Source organism: Trachurus japonicus, chromosome 21 (genome assembly GCF_045865225.1).
Source record: "Trachurus japonicus isolate A0001 chromosome 21, Traja_1.0".
In the NCBI taxonomy this organism is placed as follows: Eukaryota; Metazoa; Chordata; class Actinopteri; order Carangiformes; family Carangidae; genus Trachurus; species Trachurus japonicus.
The window spans coordinates 33,848,270-33,863,786 of record NC_140927.1 but is presented as its reverse complement, the minus strand read 5'-3'; the positions used below and the strand labels follow the sequence as shown (position 1 = coordinate 33,863,786).

General features: G+C 39.9%; 1 protein-coding gene across 1 annotated transcript in view; it reads right to left on the bottom strand.

The window, feature by feature from the left end:
- Positions 1-12,792, bottom strand: part of tgfbr2l (transforming growth factor beta receptor-like) — a 35,077-nt gene extending 22,285 nt beyond the window's left edge. The window contains exon 1 of the mRNA XM_085765082.1: positions 12,515-12,792. Within this exon, the coding sequence (XP_085621208.1) occupies positions 12,515-12,569 (55 nt within the window). The 5' untranslated portion in view covers positions 12,570-12,792. The remainder of the gene's footprint in view (positions 1-12,514) is intronic.
- Positions 12,793-15,517: the final 2,725 nt, after the last annotated feature.

The window sequence follows — 15,517 nt, the reverse complement described above, 5'->3', positions numbered from 1 at the left end:
TGTGTGTGTGTGTGTGTGTGTGTGTGTGTGTGTGTGTGTGTGTGTGTGTGTGTGTCTCCAGGAATAAATTGAAGCCAGCAGTGAGTTGCTTTCAGAGCCAAGCTAGTATCCAATGCTCCACCCTCAGTTGCTCATGGGAAATCTAAGCACTCCACACTGCTTTGTGCTGCATGTCATATGATCCAACTCACACAACATTAGCTTAGCATACAAACAGGAAACAGAGGGAAACTGTTAGCTGAGCATAACTTCTGTTCACTGTCCACTAGTACAATAAAGTTTTTTTCAAACAACACTCAGAGAGACATTTAATTGACCAGGTGATTGATCTGCACTCTGTTATTAGGGCCACGGGGCAAACGCACCGAGGCACTATTCTTGTTGTGTTGATTTGTTCTTCTTCTTATTATTTTTCATCTTCCATGTCAATTTTCAATTCGAAACTCGCAACAAATTATATATCAGAACGTGGGGTTCGATCTCGATCGGTTTGCTGTTATTTTTCTCTACGGAAAACAAATTTACGTCCCGAAAAAGTGAATGGGATGAGCCAGACAAAAGAGTAATTATTGGGGTTTTTCAAACATCTACCACTCCGGCATACTTTCACCTAGAGACTCCATTTAAACTTTAAAATGTAGACACAAGTCTTGTCTGTTGTTGTATCAATCCACACTTCGATAGGTATTATAGTTTTTGATCAATCCCTGTCCAATGACCATGATCATTTTTGGAGAAATGTTAAGATTATAATGGGTGTGTATTGCACGGAATGTTCGGGCTAGAGTGGGTGACATCATCAGCCAGAGTGGGAGGAGTTGTCTGAAATTGTCTGAAACTTTTCTCTTTCCACGCTGCTCACGGCCACAAATTACACTCTACACACATGATTTTTTCCACAGTTGTAGACAAACTTGTCTTCTCTCTAACAATGTGTTCAACAAAGCAGAGAGACTTACAGAATTTAAACTGTGAGCCTCTCAGTGAGGCCACGTCCCTCTCTGCTCCTCATTGACTCTAATACGAAGATTTTCTGAGAGAAGCAGAAGGGACCCCTGTTTGTAACTCACAAGTGTTTCCAAAATATTTACTGTAGAAACACCAAAATTATATTAAATTGTTCAGGAAGTCCTTACGGAGACCACGGTCTGCTTCTTTTTCTGATAGGAGCAACCATTTTGTCAGAATAAGGCCAAATATGAGACCATCTCTCAACCACCTTCTCATCATCTCTTTACAAACAGTACAATACAGTGTTCACCACCTGGTCTGTTTGACAAGGGACACAAACTTTACACAACGGCACGAAGGACAGAGATCAGATATTGATCAGGCAGTGAGCTGCTGTGTTGATATTGTAAAGTTGGTAACAAGACGACTGCAGGTGTTGAATACGTGAGGGAGAATCAGGGTGCGATTTGTTCGCATTCTGTTTTCAATGTCACCCCCTCTGGTCATTTATTATCATCCCCGGGGGGGAAACGTGTTGTCCCCCCCTCTGGTCAGACAGAGTAATATCCTACTTTAGATCAAGTCTACATCATTTGAACCGTGAGCCTTCTCATCCCCCCTACAGTAGCGCACAGCATCTCCCAGACCATCATGTAGTCTACTGTAAATTCTCCAAAAAAAAGGCGAGTCTCAACTAGACACCGGTTGCACTGGGTCGGGTCTGTCTCCAGGTTTGAGCAAATAAAAGCCGATCTCAATTAGAAGCCGCGTCTGTTTTCTACAAGTTCTAGTGAATGAACAAAACCTCTCAAAGTGCTTCATTCAGTGCTACAGTTCTCAAAGACCCGACCGGGTCCGATCCGCTAATGTGGCCAGACTCACGTGCATTAATTCTCGTCCAGAACGCGGCAAAAAAAAAAAGAGAAAGAAAGAAAAGACCCGACCCAAGTTATTAAATGTTTTCTGGACCCGGTGCGTCCGGTCAAGTTGTTCGGCCTGTTGAGAATTATATTATGATTATATTATTTCCCATCTTTGCTGAGCTGATTTGTTCGAAATTAAATAAAAGCCTGTCCCACATAGACGCCTGTCTATTAACATATCGTGAGTTGATGTCGATGTGACTGTATTGGCTATAAAATACAGGTTTGGGAAAAATTGGGTCCATGGTTTCCAGGCTGACTTGCAGAGCTAAAGTCGCGCACAAGGCAGCATGGGTAAACCCAGTCTAGGTGTGAACGGTTTTGATGCAAAATATTTGCCACCGAATATTTTGCAATTATGTGTCATTTATTCGTCACGTCCCCGGTGTGAAAGGGCCTTCAATCTGCTCCTGACCCCGATCTCTTATACATTCATATCAAGTCTCTGTCAAACACAACCACACACACACACACACAGGTAACTTAATGTGGTTACAGCTCCTCCATATCAGTGCTCAGTGAACATGATCATGTGTTAGCTCTGTCTTGACCTCAAGATCGTGGGTTTGACCCTCCCGTGGCCGTCTCAAAAGGAAATTTGCTAGTTCAGCTTGGTCAGACAGAACACAGTAACATTAATGATGATGAATGTGTGTGTGTGTGTGTCCTCATCAGGCCATCTCCACGTCACCTCACTGTGCTCATTAACACAGATGACCTCTCTCTCTCTCTCTCTCTCTCTCAGTGCCAGTCTCTCTCTTCTCCAGCATCTTAAGACAACACCAAGACCCCAGTGTGTGTGTGTGTGTGTGTCAGTCAGATACACTCGTTCTTTGTCAGTTGTTGTGACCATAACGGCGTCTTTTTCTTCGCTCCCTTCAGCTCACTGCTCCACGACAGGAAGTCAGACGTCACAGCTGTTAGCCTCAATTAGCCTCTGTTGTTTCTTGTTGTTTGTTGTTATATTTTTTCAGCTGACAAAGTCTGTCGATACAATTCCTCACAATCTGATTTTCCTCCTGGTTTTTGGTTTTAAAAGTGGAGGTTGGAGATCCTGGAGAAACGGCTCCTTGAGGCAACATTTTGAAAAAACACAGACAAAAAGTCTGAGTTCCTTTCACTTCTCTCAGACGCCTCCAGAGCTAAAACTAAAACTAGTATACCCAGGGGGCAAAGCAAAAAAACAGACAAGGAGCGTTGTAAAAGGTTTGGCGAAATGATGTAAATGCAAATATTTAGGTACTACAATGGCATAAATAGTCATACAACTATAAAATTTGGCAGAGAGTATCTTGACACATAGGGGGAGGCATGAAAAAAAGATTCTGGGGTTTGTTGGAACTCGATTTTAAGATATCACCCTCAACATCCCAAAAAAGACCAAAAAAAGTACTGTTCGCCTGACAAATTCTCATGAAAATGATTATTTTTCAGCACTTTATGGAGAATATCTATGCTTAACAAGAAAATTCCCTTAATTCATAAGCTTCCATTTGAGTCCAAGATAGCCTTTCTACTAGCTACTGGAAAGCTACAGGCTGTCTCCAAACAATGCAACACCTATTGTGAAAAACTACAGTTAACTGACATGATCAGAAACCATTCTATTTCTGGTCTCCCCAAAGTGAACAGATAGATAGAGAAGACCGTTGGCCACAGCAAGTGGGGCTTTGGAGATAGAAAGGCTATATGGGACTCAAATGGAAGCTTATGAATTAAGGACATTTTCTATATACATGTTAAGCATAGATATTCTCCATAAAGTGCTGAAAAATAATAATTTTCATGAGAATTTGTCAGGCGAACAGTACTTTTTTTGGTCTTTTTTGGGATGTTGAGGGAGATATCTTAAAATCGAGTTGCAACAAACCCCAGAATCTTTTTTTCATGCCTCCCCCTATGTGTCAAGATACTCTCTGCCAAATGTTATAGTTGTATGACTATTTATGACATTGTTGTACCTAAATATTTGCATTTACATCATTTCGCCAGCAAAATGACCCCAGAAAGGGGTTTTGGCCCCTGTAGCTTTCCAGCAGCTAGTTGACCGGGTTGTCCGCCCAGCTTTTAATCCTTTAAGTTCCTAGATATCATTTCTGTTGTCAAACCTTTTACAACGCTCCGTGTCTGTTTTCCAAAAAACTAGGATTTTGCCCTCTGGGTAGTAGTTAAAAAATAATTTAGTAAACTGAAATAAAAAGAACTAGAGCTATCTCCAAGCTCCAGGTTTGATGCTAAACTGCAGTAAAGTAAAGTTTCATCAGATAACAGCAGCTTAGTTGTAGTTTTCTTGTCGATGTCTAAAGCTGCAGGAAGAAAACGACTTGGAGTACGACCCACAGGGAGATAAGAGGGAATGGAACCTGATGAAGACTGATGGGAACATTATGGGATGGATGCAACTAAAAGGGAACAAGTTCATCTTCAGAGGTCTGACAGAACAAACTAAAACTAACTAAATAAACTAAATAAAAACTACAACTAAAGGTGCGTTCACACCGGACCATTTATTTTTGTCGCTGTCGACAAGTTTACATATTAAAGCAGAAGTAAGTGGTCCGGTCGTTTTCGCTAATGCTGCGTTCCAGGCAGGCTTTTGAAATCGTAAATTACAGCTTCAAGTCACTATAACGGCCACTCGTAACTTCCGACCGGTGAACTCGTACCAGATCGAACTGGTACGACTTCACGGTCGGAAAAATACGAGTTTCCTTGAACGCACCATAACAGTCCTCGTCCCTACGTCGCCACATTCACGGCGTTCCTTGGCTGCACACACAGCCCTGCATGCCGTTCTCTCTCCTCATTGGATAAAAACTGTAGGATACGATAAATGTTTTCTCTTCGGCTCAGAGCAGAGCAGAGTGATTGACAGACCCGTGTTTCAGACCAAACACTCTATGTAAGTGATTGCTGTCGGAAGATATAACTATTTAAGACTTATATTAACACAAAAATATCACTTACTTCTGCTTTAAGTCAATGCAAACGAGCGACTGAGCGATGAAATCGAATTTCACGGTGCACGCGGAGGCTCATGGGAAATGTAGTGTGAAAACGCTTCGCTTTCCAAAACTCCTTGTTGTCCCTTTAAAGCTTTTCAGTAAAAATGCTCCAGAAACAGATCTCCAACCAGAGCCGGCCCAAGGCATAAGTGAACTAAGCACACCAAAAAGCAAGTAACTTTTTAAAATTGTAGTGCGTAACTTTTGTTGATCCTTATAGAAACACTGCGTAATTACAAAAAACTTTTTTTTAAATTTTAAAAATGTTAAAAAGCAAATGATGGGTTTACAGTAAATGCATTGTTAGTGCAGTAATTTTAGGCCAAAAAAGGGGTCAACGTTAAACAAATTGCAACAGAAGCAAACTCAACTGATTTTGTATCCTCAACATGTCCTGAGTGAGGGAAAAAAAGCCCCGAAGAATCCCATTAGGGGAAAGTTTTGAAAAACACCCAAACATATCCCATTTATACGCATATAAAAATTTTTTTTCACATGAATAGGGTAAAATTTTTAACCTTTAGATATCTCCATGAAAATTACTGAGTTGATTACTTACATTAAGACAAACAAAAAATGTATTACAAGTTTTTTGAAATTCTTTGTTAACATGAGAAAATTTGCATAAATCTGCATAAATTTGCATAAATTGCACCGTTTTGACGGCACATATGAAGTAGCTGTGGTGGTACCAGCATGAAAATTGGAATGAGTTGACTCCATCGGTCAACCTACAAGTTGACCACTTTAAATTTCAAGATGACTGCAATCAAGACAGCCACATCCTTAGTAGAGCAGGTATGACATGCTCCGTCTCTATTAATGCTCATGGGCCTAAATTGGTTCCATTCCTTAAGTTTTTTAACTGTAATATGTTAACAAGATTGAACAAAACATTTTCACCTGCTCTACCCAATGTTTAGATCAGGTGCTGTATGTATGCAAATTAGCCATACGTAATTAGGGCCACGGGCAATCGCACCGGGCACTGGTCCCAACAGCTATGAAATAGCTGCAGGGACCAGTGCCCGGGCGAAGCCCGGGCACTACTGTTATTGTGTGGATTTTTTCCTAGTTAGGGCCGCGGGCAATCGCACCGGGCACTGGTCCCAACAGCTATGAAATAGCTGCAGGGACCAGTGCCCGGGCGAAGCCCGGGCACTACTGTTATTGTGTGGATTTTTTCTTATTATTCTTCGTCCTCTTCCGGACGATTTTCGATTCGCTACTAGTCCTGCAACTCGAAGAGTTGCAGGACATATTATATATCAAAACGTGCGTCTTGATCGGGATCGGTGTGCTATTACTTTTCTCAACAGTTTACGAATTTTTCGCGACGTAGTCGCGAAAAACTGCGCAAAAATTTTGCATGTAAGTCAATGGGACGGGCGGAAAAAAAAGAGTGAAAAAGACCAATCATTGGAGTTTAACAAACGTCTACTGCTCAGGCATACTTTCACCTAGAGACTCCATTTAAACTTTAAACAGTAGACACAAGTCTTGTGTATTGTCGTATTACTCCACGTTTTGATAGGTCATATAGTTTTTGATCAATCCCTGATCAATGACCATGATCATTTTTGGAGAAATTATGAGTTTATAATGGGTGTGTATTGCATGGAATGTTCGTGTCAGAGTGCGTGACATCATCGGTTAGAGTGGGAGAGAGTGAAGAAACATTCTGTATTTTTTCTGGATAAATTGCCACCACGGCCACAATTTACACTCTACAGACATAATTTTTTCAGAATTTGTAAGACAAACTTGTTATCTCTCATGTCATGTGCTCAAAATATCAGAGAGACTTACAGAACTTACAGAATCAGCCTCTGGGTGCGGCCACGTCTGTCCCTGCTCCTCATTGAGTCCAATACAAATATTTTCTGAGAGGAGCAGAACGGCCTGATGTTTTAAAACTGCCAGCGTCGCCAAAATATTTACTGTAGAAACACCAAATCGTACCGAAATTTTCAGTAAGTCCTTAGAGCAACGTTGATCTGTGTTTTGTTCTGATAGGAGTTACCGTTTTGTCATGCTAAGCCTAATTGTGAGGCCGGTTTAGAGGCAGAAAATGGCTGTTTTTCTCCACGTTTCTGTCTGTCTCAGCCTGCGGGGGCCCCTATCGCCGTGGTAACCTCTTTGATCCTCAGGCCAGGGCTCGTTAACTTCATAAACAATCCACCTGGCGCTCGTTTAAATGTTTATAAACACAGACACAGCTAAATCAGACTGACACAGGATGCAGCTACTAACTAACTATGTGTCAAGTCAGTCACACACACACACACAGACTCTAGAGCCAGCTTCATGTGATTACAGTCACACACACACACACACACACACACACACACACACACACACACACACACACACACACACACACACACACACACACACACACACACACACACACACACACAGGTAACCTAATGTGGTTACAGCTCCTCCATATCAGTGCTTATAGAAAGATGATCATGTGTCTGTCTGATCAGCTCTGTCTTGACCTTAAGATCGTGGGTTTGATTCCCATGTTGACAGAGATGGCACAACCCGCAGTAGCTCCCGTGGCCCATTCAAAATTTCCCGAGAGGAAATTTTCTAGTTATTATTATTTTTCCACTTCCGGCCAGATTTCGATGTGCTACTAGTCCTGCAACTCGAAGAGTTGCAGGACATATTATATATCAAAACGTGCGTCTTGATCGGGATCGCTGTGCTATTACTTTTCTCAACAGTTTACGAATTTTTCGCGACGTAGTCGCGAAAAACTGCGCAAAAATTTTGCATGTAAGTCAATGGGACGGGCGGGAAAAAAAGAGCGAAAAAGACCAATCAATGGAGTTTAACAAACGTCTACTGCTCAGGCATACTTTCACCTAGAGACTCCATTTAAACTTTAAACAGTAGACACAAGTCTTGTGTATTGTCGCATTACTCCACGTTTTGATAGGTCATATCGTTTTTGATCAATCCCTGATCAATGACCATGATCATTTTTGGAGAAATTATGAGTTTATAATGGGTGTGTATTGCATGGAATGTTCGTGTCAGAGTGCGTGACATCATCGGTTAGAGTGGGAGAGAGTGAAGAAACATTCTGTATTTTTTCTGGATAAATTGCCACCACGGCCACAATTTACACTCTACACACATAATTTTTTCAGAATTTGTAAGACAAACTTGTTATCTCTCATGTCATGTGCTCAAAATATCAGAGAGACTTACAGAACTTACAGAATCAGCCTCTGAGTGCGGCCACGTCTGTCCCTGCTCCTCATTGAGTCCAATACAAATATTTTCTGAGAGGAGCAGAACGGCCTGATGTTTTAAAACTGCCAGCGTCGCCAAAATATTTACTGTAGAAACACCAAATCGTACCGAAATTTTCAGTAAGTCCTTAGAGCAACGTTGATCTGTGTTTTGTTCTGATAGGAGTTACCGTTTTGTCATGCTAAGCCTAATTGTGAGGCCGGTTTAGAGGCAGAAAATGGCTGTTTTTCTCCACGTTTCTGTCTGTCTCAGCCTGCGGGGGCCCCTATCGCCGTGGTAACCTCTTTGATCCTCAGGCCAGGGCTCGTTAACTTCATAAACAATCCACCTGGCGCTCGTTTAAATGTTTATAAACACAGACACAGCTAAATCAGACTGACACAGGATGCAGCTACTAACTAACTATGTGACAAGTCAGTCACACACACACACACAGACTCTAGAGCCAGCTTCATGTGATTACAGTCACACACACACACACACACACACACACACACACACACACACACAGGTAACCTAATGTGGTTACAGCTCCTCCATATCAGTGCTTATAGAAAGATGATCATGTGTCTGTCTGATCAGCTCTGTCTTGACCTTAAGATCGTGGGTTTGATTCCCATGTTGACAGAGATGGCACAACCCGCAGTAGCTCCCGTGGCCCATTCAAAATTTCCCGAGAGGAAATTTTCTAGTTGGATTATGCACTGTTGGCTCATGTCATACCTGCTCTACTAAGGATGTGGCTGTCTTGAAAAATCAACCAAAACCCGGCCATAGCAGCGTATTTCAGTTTGTGCGAATCAGGGGATTTTACAGTCATCTTGAAATTTAAAGTGGTCAACTCGTCGGTTGACCGATGGAGTCAACTCACTCCAATTTCCATGCCGGTACCACCACAGCAACTTCATATATACATGTCCCGTCAAAACGGTGGAATTTATGCGAATTTATGCAGATTTATGCAAATTTTCTCATGTTAACAAAGAATTTCAAAAAACTTGTAATACATTTTTTGTTTGTCTTAATGTAAGTAATCAACTCAGTAATTTTCATGGAGATATCTAAAGGTTAAAAATTTTACCCTACTCATGTGAAAAAATGCGTATAAATGGGATATGTTTGGGTGTTTTTCGAAACTTTCCCCTAATGGGATTCTTCGGGGCTTTTTTTCCCTCAATCAGGACATGCTGAGGATACAAAATCAGTTGAGTTTGCTTCTGTTGCAATTTGTTTAACCTTTTCTCATAAAATGACTGGACTATGTCTGTTGGTTTATTTTGTTACTTTTAGTCGACCGAGGTGACATTCAGTATCCCAGTACTATATCAATTTGAAGAAATGTAAATCAACCCCAGGCTGCACTTTTAGTTAAGTTTGGTGCCATTTCAGAATAAAAATCATAGATGCGTAAAAACCTGCCAGGATATGATGATTCGTAATGACAAAGTAAAAAATGAAATAGTATTACTGGCAGTAATAGAGGGCACCAAAATAAAGATTTTGCTTAGGGCCCAATGGAGGCTTGGGCCGGCCCTGTCTCCTACTCCGACCCTCCGACCTCTAACTGACCTCACCGGTTGGTTAGCATGGGAACGTTCGCTAATTGGGAGAGGGAACACACACACACACACACACACACACACACACACACACACACACACACACGCTGCATTAACACCTCCACTCACATTGTGTTCAGTATTGTTTCCATCAGTAGTTGTTGATGACTGGACAGGAAACCTCAGCTATCCACCTTTTTCCGAACGTCAAAAACGTAAGCCGGTTTTGCCGGTTTTACTCTTCCGGTGGAATTTTATGTTTACGTTTCCATGGTTTCAGTAGTCGCGGTAAATGCATGGATTTTTATTTTTTTCAATGAAAATCTGTAAAACGCATGGATCATCACAGCAGCTTTTAACAATGGATATCACACAAATTGACATCTGTGTTAAAAGCCAGCGTTAATAGATCCATGCCTTTACCGCAACTATGACAACGACTGAAAACCATGGAAACGCACACTGCAAAAACTCAAAATCTTTCCAAGAATATTTGTCTTATTTCTTGTCAAAATGTCTCATTTCTAGTCAAAACTAATCTCTTTCCACTTTAAATAAGACTCATCACCTAAAAATGAACTTGTTTTTAGATCATTTTCACTTGTTTCAAACTAATTTTCACTTGAAATAAGTAGAAAAATCTGATAGTGAAAGTGCAAGTTTTTTGTGCTTGTAGTAAGAAAGACTATCAGATTTTTCTACTTATTTCAAATGAAAATAGACTTGAAAGAAGTCAAAAGTGTCTAAAAACAAGCTACTTTTTATGTATAACTATGCAGCCTATAAATATACATATTTTAAGTAGAATGAGATTTGTTTTGACGAGAAATAAGACAAATATTCTTGGTAAGTTTTTGAGTTTTCGCAGTGCAAACGTACAATTCCACCAAACCGGCAAAACCGGCTTCCGGTTTTGACCATAGATGACGTTCGGAAACTTGTGGATAGGTCGACTGCTGATGACATCATCACCATCTTCCCTTTGGTTGTTATGACACAAGTGATGAAGGCTCGTCATCATCATCTGTGTGTGTGTGTGTGTGTGTTAGTGTGTGTGTTTGTCCTGTAAACAAAACTGAGTCCTGATCTCCATGAGCTCCTCGTCTCCTAAAACCCAGAAGAACTTTTTGCTGCTGCTGCTGCTGCTGCCACACTGAAGCTCAGTCCCTCTGTCACAGACCTGGTTCTGGTCCTGGTCCTGCACTGCAAAAACTCAAAATCTTTCCAAGAATATTTGTCTTATTTCTTGTCAAAATGTCTCATTTCTAGTCAAAACTAATCTCTTTCCACTTTAAAGAGACAACGATTCTTGATGAATGAAAACATGAGTCTGTCTTGCGCCGGTCAAAGAATTTCACGGTGCGGAGGCTCATAAATGTAGTGTGAAAACACTTCGCTTTTCCAAAACTCCTAGTTGTCCCTTAAAATAAGACTCATCACCTAAAAATTTACTTGTTTTTAGATCATTTTCACTTGTTTCAAACTAGTGAAAGGAAGTTTTTTGTGCTTGTAATAAGGAAGAAAAACTTGCTCCGCTATCAGATTTTTCTACTTATTTCAAGTGAAAATAGACTTGAAAGAAGTAAAAAGTGTCTAAAAACAAGCTACTTTTAATGTATAACTATGTATGTATATGTATAAATATACATATTTTAGGTATAGTGAGATTTGTTTTGACTAGAAATAAGACAAATATTCTTGGTGAGATTTTGAGTTTTTGCAGTGTGGTCCTCCTGGTCCTGGGTCTGGTTCTGGTTCTGGTTCTGGTTCTGGTTCTGGTTCTCCTGGTGTGAACTTCTGCACTTGAACGTGTCACCACCAGAGACACAGACAGGAAGAAGAACTGGATCTCACCAGACCCAGACCCAGGAGGACCACACTGCAAAAACTCTAAATGTTACCAAGAATATTTGTCTTATTTCTAGTCAAAACAAATCTCATTCTACCTAAAATATGTATATTTATACATATACATACATGGTTATACATAAAAAGCAGCTTGTTTTTAGATACTTTTTACTTTTTTCAAGTCTATTTTCATTTGAAATAAGTAGAAAAATCTGATAGTGGAGCAAGTTTTTCTTTCTTATTACAGGCACAGAAAACTTGCTTTCACTGGCAGATTTTTCTACTTATTTCAAGTGAAAATTAGTTTGAAACAAATGAAAATGATTTAAAAACAAGTTCATTTTAAGTGATGAGTCTTATTTTAAGTGGAAAGAGATTAGTTTGGACTAGAAATGAGACATTTTGACAAGAAATAAGACAAGTTTTTGCAGTGTGGTCCTGGTCCTGGTCCTGGTCCTCCTGGTGTGAACTTCTGCACTTGAACGTGTCACCACCAGAGACACAGTCAGGAAGAAGAACTGGGTCTCACCAGAACCAGGACCAGAACCAGGACCAGAACCAGGACCAGAACCAGAACCAGACCCAGAACCAGACAATTCAATTCAAATCTTTATTGTCATATAGCTATACCTACTGAAGGCAGCGTCACACAGTACAATGAAATTCTTACTCCGTGATGATAGGCTACCTCTGGCAACATTATAAAAGCAAGTAATAATAAAAACAACACTAGTTTTTACAGACCCAGGACCAGAACCTCCTCTGTGGTCCCGTTCCACCAGGAACCGTGGATCTGGACTTTATAACTCTTCAACTTTCTAAACTTTCCTCTTGTTTTTACCCCGTCGGGTCCAGCCCCCCCTCCTCCCCCTCCCCCTCCCTCTCCCTCCCCCCGGTTCTCCGCTCTCCGCTCCGGGGGGAACCACCGTGAAAACGCCCGGGGATCAGCTCCACTCACCGGCCGTCATCAGGACGAGGATCCCGGTCCAGAGCGTCCACAGCGGAGACATCATCAGCGGGGAAACAGCGACCAGAGAGACGGGGCCCCTCGGTCTGATCTCTCTCTCTCATGGAGCTGTGTCTGTAGCAGCGCACAGAGGAATCCAGATGTTTTTCATCCAGATGTGGTTTAGCGCCGCCCACCGCTGCTGCTGCTGCTGCTGCTGCGGAGAGTTTCCACTGAGCTCAGAGAGCAGCAGGAGGAGCTGCAGCCTCACACACACACTTATCGATCACCTATTGGCAGGGCCGTTGTATAGGGGAGAAAGGTGATGATAACTCTAGGGGCCCAGCGCCCAGTGGGGCCCATAAAAAACCCCAGTAGTCTAATCTTTGTATACTGAATTATTCTGCATAAAACCCTGACTAATACTCATAGTAATGCTGCATTAGCATCAAAACAAAGTAGGCTAAATAAAAAATAATAATACGTATGTAGAAAAAAAGTGGAAAAGTCAGGGGCCCACTTTAATATTCTTTCAGGGGCCCCAGAATTCCTAGCAACGGCCCTGGCTATAGTTATTTATCTTTATCTATATAGCTAGCTTGCTATATATCTATACAGATAAAGATAAGCTTTATTATATTAATCTAATATATCAAATTTAAAATACAGCTAGCCAAGTGTTCCTTTTGACTCAAAGTAAATAAATTGCTAATACAAAATTAAAAACTAGAGTTTCAATTCTGAACACAAACTAAAATGGTCAGTTCCAAATAAATAAAGTAGGTATTAGTAGTATGGTTACAGCTAAAAAATAGTCAGGGGCCCACTTTAGTATTTTTTTCAGGGGGCCCAGAATTAGCAACGGCCCTGCCAATTGATGTTTGATTATTATTTATTCAGCCTCGTTCAGAAGAAACTGCTTTGTTAAGGGAAGACACTACAGGTGAATAGGGTAAAAAGATCTGGTCCTGGTCCTGGACCTGCACTGCAAAAACTCAAAATCTCTCCAAGAATGTTTGTCTTATTTCTTGTCAAAATGTCTCATTTCTAGTCAAAACTAATCTCTTTTTAGATCATTTTCACTTGTTTCAAACTAATTTTCACTTGAAATAAGTAGAAAAATCTGCCAGTGAAAGTGAAAGTTTTTGTGCTTGTAACAAGAAAGAAAAACTTGCTCCACTATCAGATTTTTCTACTTATTTCAAATGAAAATAGACTTGAAATTAGTAAAACGTGTCTAAAAACAAGCTACTTTTTTTATGTATAACTATGTATGTATATGTATATTTTAGGTATAATGAGATTTGTAATGTCAGAAGAAAAGAAAACACATGAGAACTGGTCACGTGTCAGTTCAGACAGGATCAAAGTCGTCAAGAAGAAACTGCTTTGTTAAGGGGGAGACAATACAGGTGAATAGGGTAAAAATTTAAACTAACAGATATCAACATGAAAATTCCCAAGTTTATCACTTAGATGAAGACAAATATTTTTTGTATTACAAGTTTTGTCCAATTTTATGTTTAAATATGTAAATTAGGCAATATCTAATTAAATATTCGCTAATTTGCATATATTTCCAGAACAGAAATCTGAACAATGGATAAAGCTTCTTTGTTTTATTTTGTCGACACATTAGAGTCTTTAGTTTTTACAGAGGAGGATTGTGGATATCTCTTTTTATCACTCTGTAAATGAAAAAACACTGTCACCAGCCCTAAAACATCTAATGTCTCCATGTTTTTAGTAATAAAACGTTGTATACATGAGGCTGTGAATGATATATCAACAATCCCCTCTGTAAAAACCTTCAGAATATAGACAGGGATCAAAGTGGAAGGTTTGGTGTGTGTACGTGCTGCTGAAGTGGAGATTTCTAGCTCAGAGTCTGAGTCTGAAAAACTCTTTCTGAGGAAACGGCCTTTAAAGAATAACTTTTAGAGAATTTAGGAGAAATGTACAGACAAAATGAGGAAAATAAAAACCTTCATGTGGTTTTTGAACAATTTCTTTTCGGCTTTTCTGAAAGAATACATGTCAAGGAAGAAAAATAGCCCAGAAACAAACTGTTGTTGCCTGTTAGTGTCTATATGTAATAAACTCTGTTGTTGTTGTTATATATATTAATATTAACAGTTAATTTATTCTAATAAATAATAAAGACAGGTGGTTTTATTGTGACTGTCTCTGTCGTTTGACTTTGAAGAAGCTAATTGAAGCTAATTGAAGCTAATTGAAGCTAATTGAAGCTGAAGCAGAAGGAGAACATGAACAGGATTATTCCAGCTCATTAGGTCGTAATGAGACCACACACACACACACACACACACACACACACACACACACACACACACACACACACACAAATCTATCACATATCATAGTGTTTTTTTATGAATGAACTTCAAATATAGGCGACTACTTTTTCCTAAGGATATTTATATATTACGTAAACAGTTTTTATTGTAAAACGGAAAAACCTCTTTATGGTTTTATGATTCATTTAATTATTTATTTATTTATTTATTTAGATAGATAGATAGATAGATAGATAGATAGATAGATAGATAGATAGATAGATAGATAGATAGATAGATAGATAGATAGATAGATAGATAGATAGATAGATAGATCTGCCCCAATAGCAGAAATGTGTCTTTGACAGGGCTCATCACTTTACATACATTCAATAAAAAACACAGTAAGGCAATAAAAACATTTACAAACATTGTTAGTTTTTCCTTTCATCATCATTTATATATTTCAATGTAATCCCCTTTTCTGTTATTCTGAGGCTGCTGTCAGGTTTATAACTATAATCAACAATATTCAACAGTATGTCTCTGCTTGTGGTTTGCCACCTACTGGTTGACTGTAGAACTGCAACTCCACAGTCTGGACCGTTCAGACCATAATACATCCGTGGTTCAGACCCCTTCTGATGGATTCTCAACAGGGCAAAGTCGAAATAAAACACCAAGATCTAATTGTTTGTGAAGCTTGGATTACTTTTAA